At 46.1% G+C, this 22808-nt stretch overlaps 2 protein-coding genes and 1 long non-coding RNA gene across 8 annotated transcripts; 1 reads left to right on the top strand and 2 right to left on the bottom strand.

Annotated features, from left to right (window-relative positions):
- Positions 1–825: 825 nt before the first annotated feature.
- On the bottom strand, positions 826–9545 carry L3HYPDH (trans-L-3-hydroxyproline dehydratase). The gene is made up of 5 exons (XM_038407397.2): positions 9003–9545; positions 5895–6064; positions 3903–4025; positions 3163–3300; positions 826–1398 (listed from the first exon to the last, which is right to left on the bottom strand). The coding sequence occupies exons 1-5, from the start codon at positions 9490–9492 to the stop codon at positions 1273–1275; spliced, it is 1047 nt and encodes a 348-aa protein (XP_038263325.1). The 5' UTR covers positions 9493–9545; the 3' UTR covers positions 826–1272.
- LOC122460581 lies at positions 7168–8991 on the bottom strand. Of its 3 annotated transcripts, none has more exons than XR_006281982.1 (3): positions 8654–8991; positions 7893–8464; positions 7168–7509 (listed from the first exon to the last, which is right to left on the bottom strand). It is a non-coding gene; the product is annotated as an uncharacterized LOC122460581 (long non-coding RNA). The 3 variants fall into 3 exon arrangements; XR_006281981.1 differs by having other exon boundaries at positions 7893–8740; positions 8798–8991; XR_006281980.1 differs by having other exon boundaries at positions 7893–8991.
- A 90-nt stretch (positions 9546–9635) lies between the features above and the next one.
- LOC119857609 (JNK1/MAPK8 associated membrane protein) lies at positions 9636–22801 on the top strand. 4 transcript variants are annotated; one of them, XM_043516361.1, is made up of 7 exons: positions 9636–9700; positions 10568–10659; positions 14312–14466; positions 15618–15824; positions 18303–18484; positions 21758–21834; positions 22302–22801. In XM_043516361.1, the coding sequence occupies exons 3-7, from the start codon at positions 14405–14407 to the stop codon at positions 22518–22520; spliced, it is 747 nt and encodes a 248-aa protein (XP_043372296.1). In that variant the 5' UTR covers positions 9636–9700; positions 10568–10659; positions 14312–14404; the 3' UTR covers positions 22521–22801. The 4 variants fall into 4 exon arrangements, with proteins under 4 accessions (XP_043372296.1, XP_038262711.1, XP_038262710.1 ...); XM_038406783.2 differs by having other exon boundaries at positions 9645–9898; XM_038406781.2 differs by lacking the exon at positions 9636–9700 and having other exon boundaries at positions 10219–10659.
- Positions 22802–22808: the final 7 nt, after the last annotated feature.

The following is a 22808-nucleotide window of genomic DNA, read 5'->3' as shown; positions in this document are numbered from 1 at the left end:
TAATGCTCTTTGTATTTTTCCATCGTATGTATATATACACCACATAGTAGCAATTAAAATATACAATCCCCTCCAAAAATGCTAACTTAAACAGTCCTGCATGCATTGAATGCCTTAGACTTTAAAGAGGTCTTATGAAAACTGAGTTTCTACATTACATCCAACCACAACAGTGGATTGCATATTGATTTATGTAGTGCTACAAACATACCCAGCACTTTACAAACATAGGGCCCAATCTTGGCGCTACTGAAGTCAGATTTTTACCATTGACTTCTTTGGGATTAGGATTTAGCCCATATAGAGACTTTCCCTGCCCCAACGAATTTGTGATCTGAAACAAAGAGGACACTGGACTACATATCTGAAGATAGCGTGGAGATTGAAAAGTAAGGAGGGATCATATTTGAAGAAATGGAGGCTAAAGGATTGGAAGGACAAAAGTATTGGCAAAGCATGACCCAGCCTACGCCAGGTGCACAGGGCAGCATATCAAAAGGCACAATGCCAAGAATGCGGAAAGGAGACAGATGAATAGCATGCAAAGGCATGGTAGCCCCTTGTTGGTCATGACACGGAGCCTGAATACGAAGCGACTTGAGACAGGATGTCCATGGAAGTACCCACTGACAGGGGTAATGTTTGTAGAGCAGGAAAGAAAAAAATACCAGAGCTGAAGTTCAGAGATCTGAACAAGGAAGCAGGCCAGACAGGTTACAGTAGTTAAAGTGAGATGACCAAGTCAGGGCAAATGAGTCAAAACAATGACTGCGAAATGCTTAAGATCAGTGACGGAGGCCATGTTACAAGAATTAAAACAAGAAAAATGGGAGATCAGAATACTGCATTTTAAGAGAATCCTTGCACTGAAGTAGAGTTTAAAGTACACAATGTCTTTACAAGAGGCACTTACATTTGAAATTGCCCCTTCAAGCTTCGCTTTGTTTACTATCTAACATTTGAAATATAATTGTAAATGCAGTTTCAAACAGATCCGGACTTGTATAATACCTGCTAATCACTACAGAATAATGTGGCCTGTGATCTTTATTTGTAATACAAGTAATCATGATACCAGGAAAGATTTTTTTTAAGCTCTGCTCTATGATATTTAAATGAATTGGTTTTTAACCATCCATAAATGCAGCAGTCTATGAGGAAAATATGAGCTAAGTAAATACGGTGCATTTATATTTCCCCCCACAGATTACAAAGATCATCTTTTTGATATTGGTTACTACTTAAAAGCTGGCAACTGAATGATGGCAAAGGTCACTTTAGAGAAAATCCGTATTTCAGTGGGTCCTCCTCTTCAACAACGAAGGTTGCTGTTCCAGTATAAAAGGCTTCTCCTGAGACTTCTACTACAACAGCGTTATAGTCACCACACTTTGCTTCCTGAGAAGAGAAAAGGTTTAGATTTAAATTGAATGGGCATTGAGGGGGCTCTTCCCTGTTTACAAAACAGTATTATTACACAGTAGGTAGTTGAGTACAATAAAATTGTGTCACCAGTGGCATTGCTTCTCTGGGTGTTCCTCAGCTCTTACCAATTGCAGTTACAGTGTTTATTTACAGAGTCACTCGCAGATATAACCCACCTACACCTATAGCTACATCAGTCAGGAGTGTGTTTTTTCATACCCATGACCGACTAGCTATGTCAATCTATCTTTCAAGAGTAGACTAGGCCTTACTGAGCCACACCTTGATAATGGCTTCTATTTGGCACAGGCCAACCTAGCTTGGACTGAGCCATCAGCTATCAGGCAAGAAGGGTATAGCTGCTGTATAAAAAACTTGAACTAGTAGCCTATGACGACTTCTGCGGGGAGCTCCAGGAAGGCAAGGCAAGTGAAGGAAAGGCTCCACTACTGTCGCAGGAACAGAAATCACAGTTTAAAGCTGTGTCTACACTAGAGGCCTTACAACGGCACCGACGCAGCTGCGCTGCTGTAAGATCTCTCGTGTAGCTGCTCTATGACGATGGGAGAGAGCGCGCTCATCGACATAATTAAACCTCCCCAACGAGTGGCGGTAGAAGAAGCTCTCCCACCGATATAGCGCTGTGCGCACCACCACTTATTCCGGCAAGACGTACGTCTCTCAGGCTTGTGTTTTTTTCAAACCCCTGAACGACATAAGTTTTAGTGACATAGGTGGTAGCGTAGACATGGCCTAAGATCATGAGGTTTGCTTATAGGTTTTGTTAATCAATAGTTTTGCACTTTAAATGGAACTACAGTTACATCTGGCAAGCCTGCCCCAGACACATGGTTCCTTCCCTAGTCCAATAGTTGTTGGGGAAATTTTTCTGACATTCACAAGCTTTCCCATCCCAAGTTCATCCCATTTGCCTCCTTCCAATGTATGCAGCCTCCTATGTCTCTCTCTAATTGTTACTCAACTGAACCCACTCTTCTTTGTAAATCAGTCCCACCAGCCCACATTGCTGGTGCTCTTCACTTAACTCCTTCCAATTCGGAAATCTTTTTTTGGAGAACGAGTGCCCAGAGCTGAAGGCAAGATTCCAGCTGTAACCATATGAAAGCCATACAAATATTGCCTTCCTCTGATGAGGAGCCTTTGTATATACAGTGCAAAACTGCACTGGTCTTTTTTCCTTTCACTTCAAGTTCATCTTTGATCTGGTGTTGGCTGTCACCCCCAAGTCTCTTTCAGCAGTGCCACTTCTTCAGTTTGTCACACACAATGTCTGTTTTAGATTATTCTGCCCCTGCCCCCATCTGTATTATTTTCTGCCTATGTTCCTAATTATTTTAGGTCTCTAGATTACTCCTCCAGCATCACTTCCTTTCAATTTTGTATCATCTGTGAATATCATCATACTGTTTATTCCTTTCTGTACAGCCTATGATCATAATGGAAAGATTACTGTGTCAGGTGAATCTTCATCCCTATTCATCCATAACACGCTGCTCTCCAACAAACGATTTGTCAAGACTTGCAATCTCTGCTCAAAACAGGCTCAGGACTGAAACGATAGGGATGCCACAGATCAGAAGTGACTACAGTGGCAGAGCTGTCCGTAGATAGCGCAACTATGCCTGGTTTAAGCCTGTGCTGTTAGTTCCTCACTGGCATGAGAACAGAATTCACAACACCTTAAAATACACAGAAAAGAAGAGGTTTGCTGCTTGCCTTCACTGCTTTTCCAGTGAATAAGGAACCAGTTGAGCTGCTTCTAAAGATTCTGGTCTGATTCAGCTGGATGAGTCCCTTATGGTATTGTAAGGCAATGCGAGCAGTTACACCTGAGCCTGTAGGACTTCTGTCAACCTAATTTAAAAAAATAAAAAGTTCATTAGCTTTTAATTTTTCTCTATTATAAAAACCATGAGAAATGCCTCCCCCTACAGTCCATAGCATTACAGACATTGGCATTTCCTAGCTCTGGGGTTCTGTAAATAGACAGGCTGAGAGAAGCACAAAAGAAACTAAGTGGGTTCTGGCACTTTTAGACTATGATTCTGTTTGGCAAAATACTAGGAGCGAGGGATCCTAGTTTGACAATATTCATAATTACTACTCAAGTATTAAAGCTTCATGTTACTTTCAGGTCTGTTACGCTTTCAGATAATCACTAACAGAATCCAGAGCAACTAAATTCTCTTGACTGGTATTCTCTGGATCATTCCCATGTGACAGTTGGGAGAGTCCTACCTACTAAACTCATGTTTAATCCTTACTGAAAGCCCCTCTCATGTTTTCAGAAGTATTTACCTGCTTTCGTTCTGTACTGAAATAGTTTACTGTTAAGGAACAGACGACACTTCAGACACAATGCCTTTGCAGCACTGTGAGAGAATTTAACTCATTCTTAATAGACACAGACCAGGCATTACTTATCTTGTATCTCTTAAAGTAGCATGTTTTCATACCTGTGCATCTGCAAACACACAGATGTTGGTTGTTGGTTCATCACTAAATGCATCTTTTCCATCTGTTAATATAGTACCGTAGAGGAAAGCAAGCTCTTCGTTATCAGGGTGATGAAGTTTAAACTAGGAACAACACACAGAATGGATATACAGACATACAAGAATCAAATATTTTCAATTAAATTGCAGTAAGATTTTTACAAGATGACAGAGGTGGGCGCACACACAAGTATAAATGTACCATTCTAATTACTCTTGGGCATATTTATTTCTACCCCACAGGTAACACAACTGATGTTCATTAGTGAGGACAGCAACTTTTTTATCTTGTGTTCACTTAAGACTACAGACATTGTGGAACTGTGGAATTTCCTGTGTGCAACTCAAACCCTGAGGTATTTCTTCAAGATTTGACTTCACTGATTTCCTAAGCTCTGTTCAAGATGCATTTTTCAGGTCTAATATTTGCTTGACTACAAACCATCAGCATGCTGTTGTTGCCTGGGACTATACAGGGATGTGTGCGTTGAGTGGGAGATGGGACACGCACAAACATGACAGACATTTAAACAGACTACAGTAGACATTCTGATGCTAGATATGGGTGCTCCTGAAGTCATTAAGAATACATAAATACAAAATTCAAACAAAAATATGCTAATATTACACTTTTTAGTAAGATCAATCATTCAGAATGCAGTATAGTAGACTGGCAACAGCAACTCCAGAGTCCTCAGCCGTGGCTCTGAATTTGGATTAGGGCTAGTCTACACTAGAATGGCTACAGCAAGGCAGCTGTACCGATGCAGCTGTGCCGCTAGTGCAGACACTCTATGCTAATGGGAGACAGCTCTCCCGTTGGCATAATTACACTCTCCGAGAAGCGGTAGCTGTGTCGGCGACTTTTCCATACTCCGAGCGACTTAAGTTGTACCGAAGTAAGCGCAAGTGTGTACAACCCCTTAGTTGAGGCACACTGAGATGAAGAGGTTTCCCCATCAGTAAAATGAGGATAATAGCTGCCTACCTTATCTGGGTGTTGTAAAGACTAACATTTATACAGAGCTTTGAAAATGTAAATTGCTAGAAAGACGCTAAATATTATCTGGGTATTATGATAGTTAAAACAGAGCCATTTGTAACACAAAGCATCTGTAATTCGGTATTGTGCTAAGACAACTAAAGCATGAGAAATATAGAACACAGTTGAAACTTTATGGCTTTTTTCCCCCCTTAAAGAGTGATATAGAAACTGTGTTAAAAAAACCACAGAATATTGATTACATGGAAAAGTTATAACATAACATCTTCCACAGTGAAGAAAACATTAAATTAACCTGCTATAAGTAATGCACAATTCTACAAATAAATGATTTGCATTCAACGCCTAATGTGACAGGCGTGTATTTGATAGGTATATGGCGTACACACCACTTAATATTGCTAGACATATCACAAAACACAACAATGCACTTGCTTCACAGTAGTGTATGCTGAGACCTGATGTGGGAGGCAGACTATGCCACACCTGCCTACTGCAGGATTCTTATGCCATCCTCTGAAGCAGCTCGTGTTGGCCACTGTCAGAGACAGGATACTGGACTGGGTGGACCTTGGTCTGATCCAGAATGCCAGTGCCTATGTTTCCTGAAGCAAGTTGTGCTGCAGGTGTTTTCTGCATTTTAAAAAAATGTGTATTTGCAGCTGGACACAAACTCCCTCACTTCCCAGCACCTCTGACTATCTGTGGATTATTCAGCACATTTCTAGCAACATAATCAACAGTTTAAGTTAACTAAACTGTAAAACTACATTAACAGGGCAAGAACAGTCACACCCTTAAACACCTGAGAAAGTCTACTATGATATTTACTCTGTTTTAAATTCCAGGTATAGAATTCCAACAATGTCATGAATAGTCTCCTCTAATAAAAACCCTGCAATATTACAACATTGTTAGAAAAGTATTTGGTATGCTGGCATCTTCTGTACCTGTCTCTTTACTGCTTCTGTTACTGCACTTGCTGCATCTACAAGATCCTGAGTCTTTGAAGAACAAACATCTAATCCCAATCTCTCAGCACTGAGAAAGGCATAGAAAGCACCACCATATCCAATATCGACTACCACTTTCCCATGGCCAGGAACATCAACGGTCACATCTAAACAGAACAGGAGAGGGGGAAAAGCAAACAGAACCATGCATGAACATACATGGGTAACATTATCTCCCCCCCAAACCTCTAAACACAGAAACTAAATTCTGTCCTAATTCACACCCCAGTGTAATGTTGCTGATTTTAATGCAACTGTTAGCATAGTAACAAGGATAATTTTGTGTAGCACTTTGACATCAAAGGATAAAGAGAGGTAAGTGCAGAGTCTTATAAGAGCCTGATCCAACTTCCATTAAAGTCAATGGAAAAACTCTCCTGTTAAAATCCACGGGTCAGATTGGGTTCTAAATCAGGGAACAATTTGTCCTTGCTGAGCTGAATTTGGCCAACTATACAGACTGTACTCTTTACAAATTAGAAATATTAGATTTTTTTAAACAATTTATCTCATGCTTATTAATGCAAGATAATGCAATCAGATTCAATCAATTCAGAAGGATTCCAACAAACATAGTAGGGTAAATCAATTTAATTACAGTGTCAGATTTACTTTGAAGTGAGATGTAAATATAGTTAGGTGATAAAGCAAGTGAATGGCACAGAACTCTACAGGAAAGTGAAGGAACACAATGCTAGAAATCGTGTCATGAGTTTCAATCATTAGAAATATTAAAAAAACCCAAACCAAAAAAACAAATGACAGTGAGTGGATCAATTATTAGATGCAGATATAAAATGGAAACAAGGAGTCTTGGAAAGGAAAGGAAAGGATAGGATAGGATGCTGGAGGGCAGGAAAGGGAACAGCTAAAGGAATTAATGCAGTAGCAAAATGAAATAGTAAAATGCAGGAGACCATCAGATCGAAGAGTGTGAGTAACTCCTAGTGTACTTACAGAAGCTGAATATGGTTATGCAATAATGAAGACACAAATTTGGGATAGCATAACATCCTAAAATATTGCAGGTATTGTGAAGTCTCTAATCTATCCAAAGTTCTGCTCTTTTGTTACTTAATAAAGGTTCTGAGAAACATTAGATAGGTCATCTGTAGAGAGCCCTACAAAGCAGAGTTCTTCATCCTCTCGACCTGGTCACCAATTTCAACGTCAGGCAGATCCATAGTTAGGTCTATTCTTCTGTGGAGCCAAAAGTAGGTACAGACTTCAATAAAAACCCCCTTTCCCCACCAAAACATTCACCTGCCTGTCCTCTTCCTACCCTTAATGAGTGGAGTATACAAAGTTAAAAACAAATCATTCCTCTGTTTTCTGGAGTGATCTCAGTAAATGGTATCTCCTTAACTACTCTGCAGTTCAAGAGACACCAACCTTGGACAAGCTTCCTCCTTCAAACTATTGATGTTTACACAGTCTTAAATTACCCACTCAAATTCCCAGGAATAAGGGTGCACTCAGTTTTGCAGAGCTGGAGGCTGCCAGCCCAACATGGACTCAGGTGGCAGCATCATGCAGGGCACAAACTATAATCCTTTCTGCAGAAAGAAAAGGAGTACTTGTGGCACCTTAGAGACTAACAAATTTATTTGAGCATAAGCTTTCGTGAGCTACAGTCACTTCATCAGATGCAAGCTGTAGCTCACAAAAGCTTATGCTCAAATAAATTTGCAAAAAGAAAAGGCATACCCGTGGCACCTTAGAGACTACAGCTCAGAGCTGTAGCTCACGAAAGCTTATGCTCTAATAAATTTGTTAGTCTCTAAGGTGCCACGGGTACTCCTTTTCTTTTTGCGAATACAGACTAACACGGCTGCTACTCTGAAACCTGTCAAATACATTTGTTAGTCTCTAAGGTGCCACAAGTCCTCCTTTTCTTTTTGCGAATACAGACTAACACGGCTGCTACTCTGAAACCTTTCTGCAGAAAGTCAGTTGGCTGCCAGAGCCCTGTCACGTCCTTTGACACCGCCATCTGCTTCCAAAGGCAAGGGGCCAGCACACATGCTTGAAGCTGGCTGCAGCATCAGAACCGAAGCACCCATAACACCCCTCCCTAGGTGCTAGGTACCTCACAAACTCACAGGCGGGGGCAGACATGGGGAAAGCGAAAGCAGGTTTAGTGCTGTTAATCATGCACACAGTCATCACTTTCACCCGTGGGGGGACGTACAGTCTGGGTTGGGGGGAGAAGAGAACAGGGGCACCCATCCCCACGGCTCCAGGGGATCCCACAGAGATGGGCTCGGGGATCACCCAGACAAGGGGCGCTCCCACACCACGACTGGGGGGGCTGACAGACAGGGGATCAGGCTTTCAGGGGTGCCACACGGGCGGGGGTCACCCTGGGGGGATCACCCAGACAAGGGGCGCTCCCACACCACGACTGGGGGGGCTGACAGACAGGGGATCAGGCTTTCAGGGGTGCCACACGGGCGGGGGTCACCCTGGGGGGGATCACCCAGACAAGGGGCGCTCCCACACCACGACTGGGGGGGCTGACAGACAGGGGATCAGGCTTTCAGGGGTGCCACACGGGCAGGGGTCACCCTGGGGGGATCACCCAGACAAGGGGCGCTCTCACACCACAACTGAGGGGGCCGACACAGGGGGTCAGGCTTTCAGGGGTGCCACACGGGCGGGGGTCACTCAGACAAGGGGCGCTCCCACACCACGACTGGGGGGGCTGACAGACAGGGGGTCAGGCTTTCAGGGGTGCCACACGGGCGGGGGTCACCCTGGGGGGATCACCCAGACAAGGGGCGCTCCCACACCACAACTGAGGGGGCCGACACAGGGGGTCAGGCTTTCAGGGGTGCCACACGGGCGGGGGTCACTCAGACAAGGGGCGCTCCCACACCACGACTGAGGGGGCCGACACAGGGGGTCAGGCTTTCAGGGGTGCCACACGGGCGGGGGTCACCCTGGGGGGTCCCACATAGACGGGGGCGGCCCGGCTCTGAGGAACAGGAGCCCGGGGTCTCCCCGCGGCAGGGGCTGGGCTCCGCGGCGGGCGCCGGCCGGTACCTGCGGCGGCGGCGAAGGCGGGCACGCTGTGGAAGCGGACGCGGCTGCCGCTGCGCCGCCCGTCCCAGGGCACGAAGGCGGTGACGGGCCCGCAGGGGCAGTGGATGGTGACCGCGGTCTCCGGGCGGCTCGGCGCCGGCACCAGGCCGCCGTCCAGGGCGAAGCGGCCCAGCGCCAGCACGGCGTGGCCGCACATGGTGCTGTAGCCCTGGCCGTGCAGGAAGAGCGCGCCCAGCTGGGCGGCCGGCAGCTCGCTGGGCACCAGCACCGCCGCGTACATGTCGCGGTGCCCGCGCGGCTCGTGCACCAGCAGCCGCCGCACGTGGTCCAGCTCCGCGCCCATGTGGCGCCGCCGGGCCAGCAGCGTGGGGCCCGCGGGGCCCGGCTCCAGCCCGCCCGGCACGATGCGCAGCGGCTCCCCGCCCGTGTGCATGTCCACCACGCGCACCACCGCCCGCGCGCGGGGCGGCAGCCAGCCGGGCGCCGCCATCACCGCGAGGCGGCCACGCCCAGGCGGGCGCCGGAGCCAGGGAGCCGATCGGGTCGAGTCCGCCCGACGCCCTGCACGAAAGGGGTGGGGCTTGCGCGGTAACCACGCCCATGAGGGCGGGTGTGCGACAAGGCGGGCCCCCATTGGGGGGAGCGCCGGGGAAACCTCGCCCAACCGGGCGAGAGGCCGCGAGGAGCTCCGCCTTCAGGTAGGCGGGGCTTTCCTGGCCTCACCCACAAGCGGGCTGGGGGCGGAGTCAGCCAGCTGTTGCCCCGACGGGGAGAAGGAAGTGACGCGCCCGGGCGGGGCGGTGCTTCGCCTCGCCCCGCCCCCGGAGCCCGGAAGCGGTCCTTGCTGCGCTGGGGGAAACCATCCGGGGGGGTTGGGCCCTGCTGCGGCAAGATGAGTGAGCGCAGCCCCCCGGGGTGACCGTGCCTGGCCCGGGGCCCCTCGCCCGCGCTGGGAGGGGTCCGCTCCGTCCCGTTCCTCCCTGGGCAGCCGCCGCCTGTCGGGCCCCTCCCGGTGTCCCCTCGTGGGGGCGGGGACCCCTGACGTGACCCAGACTGAGACCCTGTGGTCCCGGGCTCAAGGCAGCCCCCCCCCCTCCCTGCAGCGGGGGAGGGGCGGTCCCTGGAGCCGAGGGAGTGGACCGGGGGGGGGGGGGTTTGCCCCCGATCTGGAGGGGGGCAGGGGAGGGATGCCTCGGAGCCGGAGCGGGGAAGAGTGTGGGGAGGGGGGATGCCCAGGTTGCTGCGGCTGCCTCCCCGTCCAGCAGCGCCTGCTACATCCCGCTTCTGCAGCGCGCTCCCTGTGTCAGGGAAGCGGCCGAAGGGCCCCGCTCCTGCCCCGAGGGCCACGGATGTGGACACCTACGCAGAGCCCCACCTCGGTCAGGGTCTGACTGCGGCCCCGGGGGTCCAGCTGAGTGGTTCTCCTGGCAGGATCGGGCCCAAAGCGACCAGTTGGAGCCTAGGACTCCATAAGTGCAGGGCAACAAACCGTTTCACCTGCTTTGCTCTTGCATCTCCAGTAACGGGATGTAGTACTGTGTTGCAACTCCTTGTGTTTTTAAAAGCTGTAGATATCCAACCAGCCTGCCTTGGATTGTATTGTGGGAGAACCGCCCAATATATAAATGCGACAACTCATATCTATGGCGACTGTGGGGTAAGTGTCGAATTCTGACAGACTCTTGAATTTGTGAAAGAGATCTAGGGCCCGATCTTGGCCTGTGATGTGTTTTCTTCTGTGTCACATGCAAAGGAGGCATAAGGTTGTCTAAACCAGGGGTGGGCAAACTTTTTGGCGTGAGGGCTACATCTGGGTGGGGAAGTTGAATGTAGGGCTGGGGCAGGAGGTTGGGGTTTGGGAGTGGGTGCGGCATGCAGGAAGGGGCTCAGGGCAGGGGGGTTGGGGTGCAGGAGGGGTGTGGCAGAGAGCTCAAGGCAGGGGGTTAGTGGGCTCAGGGGGTTTGGGTGCGGCGTGCAGGAGGGGTGCAGGCCCCAGCCCAGCGCCACTTACCTTGAGCAGCTCAGAGGTGGCAGTAGCAGCCCCGGCGAAAGCCGCGGGGTTGGGGCTGCAGGTTCCTGATTCCAGCCAGCCCCAGTTGCAGGGCAGGGGCGCACAGTCCTGCCTTCTCCTCAAGCCCTAGAAGTCATGGAGGTCCGGTAAAGTCATGGAATCCATGACCTCTGTGATTAAATCGTAGCCTTAAATACAAGACAAGCGACAACCGATAGATACAGACAAACAGACGGGAGTGCAAGGAAACTGAGGCAGCATTGATCAGCATGCTAATCAATGGTCTCGGCACACCAAGTGGCCTGACTTTTGTCAAGTTTTTTATAGGTATCCCAGCAAAGGAGAGTTTTAAGGAGGGATTTGGAGGAAGATGTTTACAGGGAGCTCCTAAGCACGAGGGGAGGCATGGGAGGAAGCACGTAGCTGTGTGTTTGAAGATTTACCAAATTGATGATGGAGGCTGGCATCTTAGGCCCATTGGAGGAGGGAGCTGACATCTGAATAGTGAATAAGAGCTGGGGATACGCTGTGAAGGGCCTTGAAACACAAGTAGCTTATGTTTGATGTGATAGAGAAGGGGGAACCAAGGCAGGGATGCAAGAAAGGGGTGACATAGTCAAAGTGACATGCTTGGGAAATGATCTTCGTAGCAGCAGCAGCAGCATTCTGAATGGGTCTAAGATTTTGTGTGTCAAGACCAGAGAAAAAGATGTTGCAGGAATCAAGACATGAGATGACAGGGAACCTGGATAAGAGTTCTAAACGTGTGAATGGATGGAAAGGGCCATGTCTTAGAGATGTTATGCAGAAAAAAATTAGCAAGCTTGAGGCACAGCCTAGCTGTGAAGACCTACAGGAGCGGTTCCCAAATTTTTTACTAAGGCGACCCACCAAATGCATTTTGTCTTTTTTTGTGACCCACACTGGGTCCAAATTCATGGAAGGAAGGAGCCAAAAATCATTCGCCAATGTCCTTCTCCTCCTCTTTGCCCCACTGAGGGGGCACCAACCACCTGTAGCAGCACTTTCTACCCCATCACAGCAACCCTGACACTGGTGCAAAGGGAAGTTGGAGAGAGAGCCTGCTCTGCACTCACCCTACAATGGTGGCTCCTGTCGAGTGGAGCTGGGCCTGGGTCCCTGCTCTGGGTGTTTGCAGCCTAGTGCATGGGATTGCAATGGCACTCAGGTTTGGTTTGGTTGCCTCTTCAAGCCTGAGTGGTGCTGCAACCCCATGCACGAGGTTGCAATGCCTGGAGCAGGCCCAGACTCTGCGGGACAGGAGCCACCACTGCGAGATGAGTGCAGTGTGGGCTCACACTTCAAGCCTGCTCTCTGCACCATGCCTGGGACCCACTGTTTGGGAACCACTGACCTAGAGAGAGGTCTGAGTCAAAGATGACATCCAGGTTATAGGCTTGAGTGCCAGGTGTGATGTGGCATTTTCCCCAATGATCGAGAAGATAGGTAGGGGAAGATTAAGAGCTCTGTTATAGCCATGTTGAGCTTGATGGCTAGACATCTCAGCCTGTCTCTGACATCTCCTTGTAGATTTTAGTTCGGACAGGAGTCCGGTCTGGAGTGGAGACATAGATCTGTGAGTCATCAGTATAGAGATATTAGTTGAATCAAGGATCCTTGCTTACAGATAGTCCCCCAACCTGAATCAAATACTCACCAGCAACCACACTCCACACAACAGAACCACTAACTTAGGTACCTATCCTTGCAACAAAGCCCATTGCCAACTCTGTCCACATATCTATTCAGGGGACACCATCATAGGGCCTAATCACATCAGCCACACTATCAGAGGCTCGTTCACCTGCGCATCTACCAATGTGATATATGCCATCATGTGCCAGCAATGCCCCTCTGCCATGCACATTGGTCAAACTGGACAGTCTCTACATAAAAGAATAAATGGACACAAATCAGATGTCAAGAATTATAACATTCAAAAACCAGTCGGAGAACACTTCAGTCTCTCCGGTCACTCGATTACAGACCTGAGAGTGGCTATCCTTCAACAAAAAAACTTCAAAAACAGACTCCAGCGAGAGACTGCTGAATTGGAATTAATTTGCAAACTGGATACAATCAACTTAGGCTTGAATAGAGACTGTGAGTGGATGGGTCATTTACATAAAGTAAAACTATTTGCCCATGTTATTTCTCCCCCCCACTCCACCCCACCCCACCCCCCACTGTTCCTCAGACATTCTTCTTAATTGCTGGAAATGGCCCACCTTGATTATCACCAAAAAGGTTTTCTTCCTCCTCCCCGACCCCTTCCTGCTGGTAATAGCTCACCTTAAGTGATCACTCTCCTTACAGAGTGTATGATGAAACCCATTGTTTCATGTTCTCTGTGTGTGTATATAAATCTCCCCACTGTATTTTCCACCGAATGCATCCGATGAAGTGAGCTGTAGCTCACAAAAGCTTATGCTCAAATAAATTTGTTAGCCTCTAAGATACAACAAGTACTCCTTTTCTTTTTGCGAATACAGACTTACATGGCTGCTACTCTGAAACCAGTATAGAGATGGTAGTTGAATTTGTGTTTGCTGTTGAGATTACCCAGAGATAAGGCAGAGAGAGAGGGAGAGAAGAAAAGGGGACCAAGGACAGAGCTCTGTGGACCTCCCCGAAAGCTGGAGGGAGGCAGAGGATACGCTGAAGGAGCGATTAGAAAGGTTGGAGGAGAACCAGGAGAGTGGAGAGTCATGGATGCCAGGAAAGGATAAGATTTCAAGAGGAGCACAGTTGACTAAGTGACTGACTGGTCAAGGAGGATGAGGATGGAGTACTGGTTCTGAGCTTTAAGGAAGAGGTCATTAGAGACTTTGGCAAGAGCAATTTCAGTAGAGTGCAAGGGGTGGAAGCTAGATTGGAGGATCTACAATGGAATTGGAGGAGAAGAACTCCAGACAATGCTGGTAAACAGTGCATGCAATGAACTTGGAGATGAAAGGGATATGGGGCAATAGTTAATGAGACAAGCGGGGTTAAAGGTGGGTGGGATTTTATAGGACGCAAGAGACTAAAGCATTTTTGTATTGTGAGGGAAACAAGCCAGATGAAAGTGAGAGTAACGGGTGGAATGAGAATGGGACGAGTTTTCTCAGGGGATGGGATCATTGGGGCAAGCGGAGGGCTGAGGGATTGAACTTCCTTTAATGAGGTAAATTTGTCAGCCCACGCATTCCCTTTAACTGGGCTTCCAACAAAACAAACAATCAATTATTGGGTTTTTAGGCACTTGTAAATACAGTTTTGTCGTGCTGTTTTGTAGGTTTGTCCAAGAGGACAGCGAACAGATGGTGATAAAATCTGTCGGAAGTGTACAGGATCTCCAGGGCATTATGATTGGCTATACCTTGGCTTTATGGCTATGCTTCCTTTGGTTTTGCACTGGTTCTTCATTGAATGGTATTCAGGGAAAAAGAGGTTAGTAATCTTTTTATTTAATTTAAAAACAAAAAGGCCCACCATAAATTTGTATCATTCATATGAGAAGGCAAATCGAGTTGTGCTAAAGGAGTCATGCTATTGGGCAGGCAGATACACAGGCTGCTAATTTTCTGGGCAACCATGTGCTTATGGGTTTATTAATTTTCATCTTAGAGCTGCAAAAAATGTCCTATACCCAACTTCTTGTTTCCTTCAATGCATTTAAAACCTCATTGGTGTAGGAGGGAACACTCACCTATGTCAGGTTTCGGCCTAAAGAGTATTACTACATCTTTATAACCCCTGACGGGAAGATACTTAGATGATAATGCTGACATAACCTTTACTGTAGTATCATAGGTTTCTGAATGCACTTTATAATAGACTTGTTAAAGAACGTGGCTGCGTACTGTAATTTCATGCTGTGAAAATATTTTACAAATGATGCATGTTTAAAGTGGTGTGCAAACAGTATACTAAACACTTAATGATTCATACTATACACTCTCAACCCACTAAAATATATCATTTTAACATGAGCTTTCAGCTCCAATGAGAGTTTCATGCATCTGATTTAAAATATTTGCCCTTTTATTTAAAAAACATATGTAGCAAGTCACTATGAAAATGAAAACCACCATTTATAAAGAATAGGTAACTTAGAAATTAATGCCTTGGAAATATCAAGGGTGGTGCTTAGTTCTCAATTTGCCAGTGAATTAGGCAGAGGGCTTTATAATGTTGCAATACTTAATAGTTTTAGTTTTTCTGAACAAAGAATATACTGTCTGTGTTGTAGGAAGTTGTATAACTCTCACCTGCCTTGCATATTTGATCTTTGTTTTTGCTAGACTAAATGTGGTGTGAATGTTAGTTTCAGAAGTTTAGATGAAGTACAACTACACTTGTGCACTAAATAGTGTGAGTCAGATAAATGAGAAGATTATTTTCAGTATTATGCTTGCTTCAATCTTCATTTTGCAATAACTGTGGCTTTGGCCCATCTTTCATAGTGAATTTAAACACAATAGACAGTTTAGAATTGAAAGTGTCTTTATACTTCACTCAGCATTTGATATTTTTGACTTTTTTTCCCCTGTTGATTTTTCAAGTGGTATTAAAGAACCTTTTTCTTCCTCCCTCTACAGTTCCAGTGCATTGTTTCAGCATCTTACTGCCTTATTCGAATGCAGTATTGCAGCAATAGTTACACTGCTTGTGAGTGATCCAGTAGGTTTTCTGTATATCCATTCTTGCAAGGTAATGATGCTTTCTGACTGGTATACGATGCTTTACAACCCAAGTCCTGATTACATTACAACTGTACACTGTACTCATGAAGCTGTCTATCCCCTGTGAGTATAAAGTCTGAGTATATTTTTTTTATCAGTTTGCTATTTCACTATATGAGTTTCAGAAATTTATAAAATGTTGGGGTTATGGTACATTTAACCCTGAAATGTGGCCGTATTCTGCTAAGTTAGTACTTCTTGTAAGAAGGGAAATCTGCTTGCCAAAATGTACTTAATGTGGCCCAGATTCAGGAAAGCGTCCCTATCCAGAGAAGCACTTAAGCATGTGCTCAAGTGCTGTCTTGAATTGGGGGCTGTGTTTATATGGCACTTTAAAAATGGAGCACTGAAAGTGCTTATTAATTCTTTTATTGGCCCTTGTGTGAGAAATGGAAGATCCTAGTGGTAGTCTAGACTTCAGTTTATTTGTGAATCTGCTTATCTCTAACAGCAGCTTATACTAATTATTGGTGAACAGTAATAAAAATTTTGCCAAGTATTGGTAGAAATACATGCTTTAAATTCTAAAGTTTGTATAACTTTCAAACAGAGGTAGAGATATAAAACTTTTACACTGAGTGCTGTTCTAGATGAAATGAGGATAAACCAAGTAAGTCATCTTAAACTAATCTTAGTCTGAAATATAGCCATATGCCACTAATTGAAAGAAAAAAATCAGAATATTCACAACACTTCACAAATACAAAGTCAATCTTTCATCTGGTAGAGTGCATCAATCGTCCTTTCTTCTGCTTATAATGTTGATTTTCACAATTGTTTAAATGACTGACTTCTTTAGAAATTCCTCTTTGAAGGTATAGAATGTAAAAGGGCTTATCTAACCCAGACCAGTGGGCTACCAAACCCCCTTTGAAGTCTTGTGAGCTTTCTTTTTTGAGCCGCTTCTTTAAAGCACTGGCATAGTGAATCATCATAAACCAGCAAGCCAACAATCTGTGACTGCAGCTTTACTGGCAGCGTTTTGGCACATTGTAGCATGCTGGCTCTTTGGGAGATATTCTACATATCTATAGGTCATAGGTGGGCAAACTACAGCCTGCAGGCCACATCTGGCCCGTAAGACTATGCTATCTGGCCCTTGAGCTCCCAGCGGGGAGGCTAGCCCCGGGCCGCTCCCTTGCTGTCCCCCTTCCCCCGTAGCGACGCTGCTGCACAGGCAGCGCTCTGGACAGCAGAGCTGTGCACTCCTGCAGGGCAGAGCAGCAGCATGTCTGGCTCTGGCTGGGCGGCGCAGCTGCCAGACATGCTGCTCTGAGTGGCATGGTAAGGGGGCCAGGGCTGGGGGGGTTAGATAAGGGGTGGAGGGTCCTGAGGGGCAGTTAGGGGACAGGGGGTGGTTGGATGGGGCAGAGGTTCTGGGGGCAGGCGGTCGGGGGTGGAAGTTTGGGGGTGGGGTCAGGGTACGGGGAACAGGGGGGTTGGATAGGCATGGGGGCTTGTCAGGGGGCCAGGGTGTGGATAGGGATCAGGGCAGTCAGGACAGGGAGCGGGGGGGGGTGTTGGATAGGGCATGAGGTCCCGGGGGGTCTGGCGGGGGTGTGGACAGGGGTTGGGGCAGTCAGGGGACTGGGAGCAGGGGGGTTGGATAGGCATGGGGGCTTGTCAGGGGGCCAGGGTGTGGATAGGGATCAGGGCAGTCAGGACAGGGAGCGGGGGGCGTGTTGGATAGGGCATGAGGTCCCGGGGGGTCTGGCGGGGGTGTGGACGGGGTTGGGGCAGTCAGGGGACTGGGAGCAGGGGGGTTGGATAGGGGGTAAGGTCCTGGGGGGCAATTTGGGGCGGGGGGTCCCAGGAGGGGGCAGTTTAGGGGACAAGGAGCAGGTGGAGTTGGATGGGGCAGGGGTTCTGAGGGGGCGGGAAGTAGGAGGGAGCAGATAGGGGGTGGGGGCCAGGCTGTTTGGGGGGCACAGCCTTCCCTACCCAGCCCTCCATACAGTTTTGCACCCCAATGTGGCCCTCAGGCCAAAAAGTTTGCTCACCCTGCTCTAGGTAGTTGCACAAAGAACTCAAGTAATGGTAATTATAGTAGTCTTACAATGGAGAGTAGCAACATGTACCTTTTAACATCTCATAAATTAGTGTCACAATGAGCAGCCATGCAAGGGAGCCTGTTCATGAGGGTTTAGGAGTACAGAGACTCTAACAGCGAGCTTCAATACATCTTTATTACACTTCAGGAGAGAGAATTAAGAAACACCTATAGATCTGGGCAGCCTTTCAGAACTAAACCTACATTTTGCTTTCACTGCCCTGGGGAGGCGGTTTGGTCTAGAGAGGGTGCTGTACTATGGTCAGGAAACCTGTAGTTTGCTCCCACCTCCGTCACTGCCTTCTGGGGTGACCTGTGGCAAGTCAACTGAACTCTCTCGGCCTGTTTTCCCCTCCCATCCTCTGTATAGATTGTAAACTCTTGTCTGTGTGAGAGTGTGTATAGTGCCTAACACAAGGCATCCTAGGTCTGTTAGAGCCTGTAGTTACTACTGTAATGCACATAGTAAGTATTAATTTTTTCCTTTACAGATACACCATTGTATTTATATACTATGCCTTCTGTCTGGTGTTGATGATGCTGCTCCGACCGCTTCTGGTTAAGAAGATTGCCTGTGGGTTAGGAAAGTCAGATCGATTTAAAAGTATTTATGCAGCACTCTACTTCTTCCCTATTCTAACTGTACTTCAAGCAGTTGGAGGCGGCCTGCTTTGTAAGTTTTTTTTGTTTGTTTGTTTTTTGGGGTTTTTTTACATATGCCCTTGCTCAGTGGACACAGTGTGTCCTTTTTTGCTTTGCTTGCGTAAGGCTATTGCATTAAATGTATAAAGAAACATTAATCAAAATTACCTTTATTGTTCAAATATCCGCCCCCAGTGCTATTATAAAATTAGATTTCTTCATGTACTAGATGGCTGTGTGGAGTAGTGTGCCCCTTCCCCGCCCCCCCTTGGAAAAACATTGACAAATCATGGAGCTGGTGTTGTAAATCAAAAGTAAGGTTCCTTTGCCAATCAACTCAGTGCTGCCTTAGCAGAGTATGACAGTGCATTAAATATATTGTCGGTCTAGCTAAGATACCTATTTGAGCGCAACTGTTAGGGGCTTATTCCTTCACCTGCTTACTTCCCTGGTTCTTCTTGCATGAACAGAGAGCAACACTACCCGAAGTCCAAAGGTGCAAACAATTCAATGTTTATTGGGGTGAATTTCCACAAGCATGATTCCAGTTTCCTTCCTTAGTGTCCCCCTTCCCAGCTCTGATACCACAGAGCCTTATCTGTGTCCCTGTTCCCATTCCCCCCCCTTAGCAAAACATGATTCCAATTTCCACACCCTGTTCCCATTTCCCCCCACCCTTACTTCCTGATTGACTGCAGACTATAGAGTAAAACTTGAGTTCTGCTTAGCTATACCTTATCCAATCATTTTATTGAAATTTAACGAACCAATCCTAACATATTGTAACATGATTATTTTAACCAATTATATCCTGCCACCTTAATTAGTTTACACCCAGCAAAATTAATTATACAGCAGACAAACTGTCACAGAACCAGACAGAGACCATGCAAATAATATCAAAGTGGGAACTATAATGACAAAACAGTACAGAAGTGAGGATTTCACAACTACATCTATAAAGACATAAGGGTTTCCCAGCTGTGTCTATTGATAATGAGTTCTTACCGAACAGAACACTATCAAACTAAAACTTCCTTTTACATTCTCTAGGCTCTTCCCTTTCTCTGGAGGCGATAGATCAGATCACCTTTCTAACAGCCCCAGATTGCCTTATTTCAATGTGACCAGTTTGAAATGTGAGGTGGTGACCGGTCGCTTCCCAGCTTATGGCCGCCTCTGCTGTTTAGCCAAAGATCTTAGCCTAAGAACAGGGTCTCAGACTGTCACTGTAAGAGAAGGCCCGTAAACAGGCAGACTGTGATTTTGATTCTTTTTATACCTCTATTACTAGCTAAGTGATAAGAATACACATATATTCTTAAAGTATAGGCCTTTGCAGACTGGCCTGAATATCTATATCCTAACACACACATACTGGTTTAAAATCACAGATAACTTTCAGACCTCCCCAAAGCAGCATTGGCCTTGTTCCCTAGATAGTAGAAATGCTGTTCCAAGCTTCATTGCAGTTCTGTAAATTCAGCCTTCCAGAAAGAAATATTTTAAATAAAGGCAAGAATTAGCAAATGCTAAGGAATGCATTGGGAAAGCAGTGACAATGGGAGGCTAGAGAACACTCAAATGCAGTCAGCAGCTCAAGAGAGAAAATCATTGTTCTAAATTATTCTAAAAGCTGCTTGCCTGTGCCAATGGAAGAATTCAGAGCCTGGTTGTCAGGTGCACTCAATGTATCAAGCCCTCATTCACTTACAGCCAAATGGAGCACTCTTGTGAAACCTGCAGACAGCAGCAGGGGAAGAGATCAGGGGAGCTGAGGACTACCTCAAACTTGCTTACCATATTCCCCCTTTTTAAGAGGGTGTGAAGAGGAGTTTATGGCCTCCAGACCTTGAGGAATCCACGAGGGGAGGCAGCCTCATGAGCTATTCCCTCCCTCCTGGGCACATGGCTCTGTGCCTTGCCTTTTACCCCTCAAAGCGGCGGGTGTGGACTGGAAGATTATGCTGCAGTTTATTGTTATTAACTTAATCTCTCTTTTCCAGCAGAAATACCTCTGGTTTCAGAAGGGGCTGAAGCAAATTGGAAAATGTAGCTATTCTTAGGCCCCCACATTCTCGAGTCCCAGCCTTGAGCTATAAGCCATCTGTGGGCTCCTGTGTGAAAGGGCAGCATGTCACCGTGCCGTCACTCAGTATGCACGCACCCATTCCAGCTGGCTCTTCTGTCCACTTTCCTATTCACATTTGTGCTTTAGCTGTGGAGGGGGGAGTCAAAGGGCTATTAAACTTCAGTGATGCATGTTAAAATGTACAGAGCCTAATTAGAAATAGTATGAGAGAGGTCTATTAAAACATGAATGATGTGGAGAAAGTGATTAAGGAATTATTTACCCCTTCACGTTCCACAAGAACCAGAAGTCACGCAATGAAATTAAGAGGCAGCAGGTGTAAAACAAAAGGAAGCACTTTTTCACACAATTCACAGGCAACCTGTGGAACTTGTTGCTGGGGATGGGGTGACGGTCAAAACTATAACTAGGTTTAAAAAAGAATTAGCTAAATGCAGGTAGGATAGGTCCGTTGCTGGGTATTAGCCAACGTGGTCAGGGACACAACCCCATGCTCTGGGTGTCTGTAAACCTCTGACTGCCAGAAGCTGGGCCTAGACAGCATTGGATGGATCACTTAATAAATTGCCCTGTTCCGTTCATTCTCTCTAAAGCATCTGGCACTGGGCACTGTCAGAAAGCAGGATACTGAGCTAGATGGATCATTAATCTGACCTAGTATGGCCGTTTTTATGTTATGTAGAAATATGATCCTTTGGGCCTTGGAGGAGATGGATTTTGAAACCTCTAGAACAGTGATGCTCAAACTTCAGTGCTTCTAGAGCCAAATTAGTGATCAACATTACCCAAAAGAGCCACAGTAGTGTGAATGATGGGGGAAATATTTAGTTTTTGGATATAAATTATTCTCACAGCAAATAAGTTAATAACCTAATAAAAGCATCCTGATTGGTTGTTAATTAAACCACACCGTGTTTTCATATTGTGCTACAAAGAGCTGCAGGAGACCCATTAAAGAGCTACTTGCGGCTTGCGAGCCACAATCCGAGTATTACTGCTCTAGAAGGTCAAAAAGTAAACTTCTGTGCTTGTCTATCACTCATTCATACTGTAGTGCATGATTGTTAAATTTCAAATCCGTGGGCTAAAGTAGGCTGGACTGATTCAGTGGAACAGTTACATACATAGCAATAGTTAATGTCTTTTGCTGAAATGTACTTAATGTGGTGGTGTTTTTTCCCTCCCCCTAATACATGCAATGTTTGCCTTTAGATTATGCATTCCCATATATTATATTGGTGTTATCTTTGGTTACTCTGGCTGTGTACATGTCTGCTTCTGAAGTAGAGGTAGGTAGAAATGTCCCTTCTGTCATAGATTTTAAAACTTAATTTTACCAGCAGAGCCTTGAGGCCTGAGAAGTAAGATAAGGAACACTAGCTCATTGTTAATGCATGATCAGATATCTTGCATATGCTACAATATCTTCTGGAATACTGACTTGAGTGGAGACTGCTAGCTTGCCTTTCCTCATCTATTTGTCTGTACTCTTGTGCTTATTCTGGGAGTAAGCCTTTTTCATTTTTGGCATATGGGTCCAGCTCAAGGAAACTAGCATGAACTGGTAGTCCTTGATGCAACTCCCTCTCCCAAGGAGGACTAGGGAAAGATCATAGAGAGTGACTAGAGTCAAATCATTCTCAAGCCCAATAGACGTTATATATAGTGCCTTTCCCTGCATTGTGCACAACCTCTCACTTAAGTGTCAGATACTATGTAGGTGTGAAAACATTAACAACACTTTTTCTTTTACAAGTCTTTCAAGGATCTTCTTGTCAGGAAGAAAAGGCTTGTCATTCTTTCTAGCCACTGGTTACTTCATGCCTATGGAATCATCTCTATTTCCAAACTGGAGAGACTTGGCCAAGATTTACCACTGTTGGCTTTGGTACCTGCACCTGCCCTCTTTTACTTACTTACTGCAAAGTACACTGAACCTTCACGCATCCTTTCAGAAGGAGCAAATGGACATTAAATGTAATTTGTGCCAACACCCCCAATGAAACCATCCCAGTAACATGGATTAAAGAATTTCAGTGTTTGTTATGCTCTTCAGCTCTTCTTAGCCTAAAATTGTCATTTCTGTACAAAACATTTTCTGGGTAAAACTGTACGGAATCTAAGAGTATGTAATCTTAGAAAGTGCTGTACTTTAACTTCATGAAGGTCTTGTAAAAAATCAAAATGGATAATGTCTTAATCTATATACATTTTTCACTATGTATAAATACTGGTGGGACATATCTTGTAGTACAAGTTTTGT

This window comes from Dermochelys coriacea, chromosome 6 (assembly GCF_009764565.3).
Source record: "Dermochelys coriacea isolate rDerCor1 chromosome 6, rDerCor1.pri.v4, whole genome shotgun sequence".
In the NCBI taxonomy this organism is placed as follows: domain Eukaryota; kingdom Metazoa; phylum Chordata; order Testudines; family Dermochelyidae; genus Dermochelys; species Dermochelys coriacea.
Note: the sequence above shows the minus strand (reverse complement) of the source record. Positions and strands in the feature narration are given on the sequence as shown.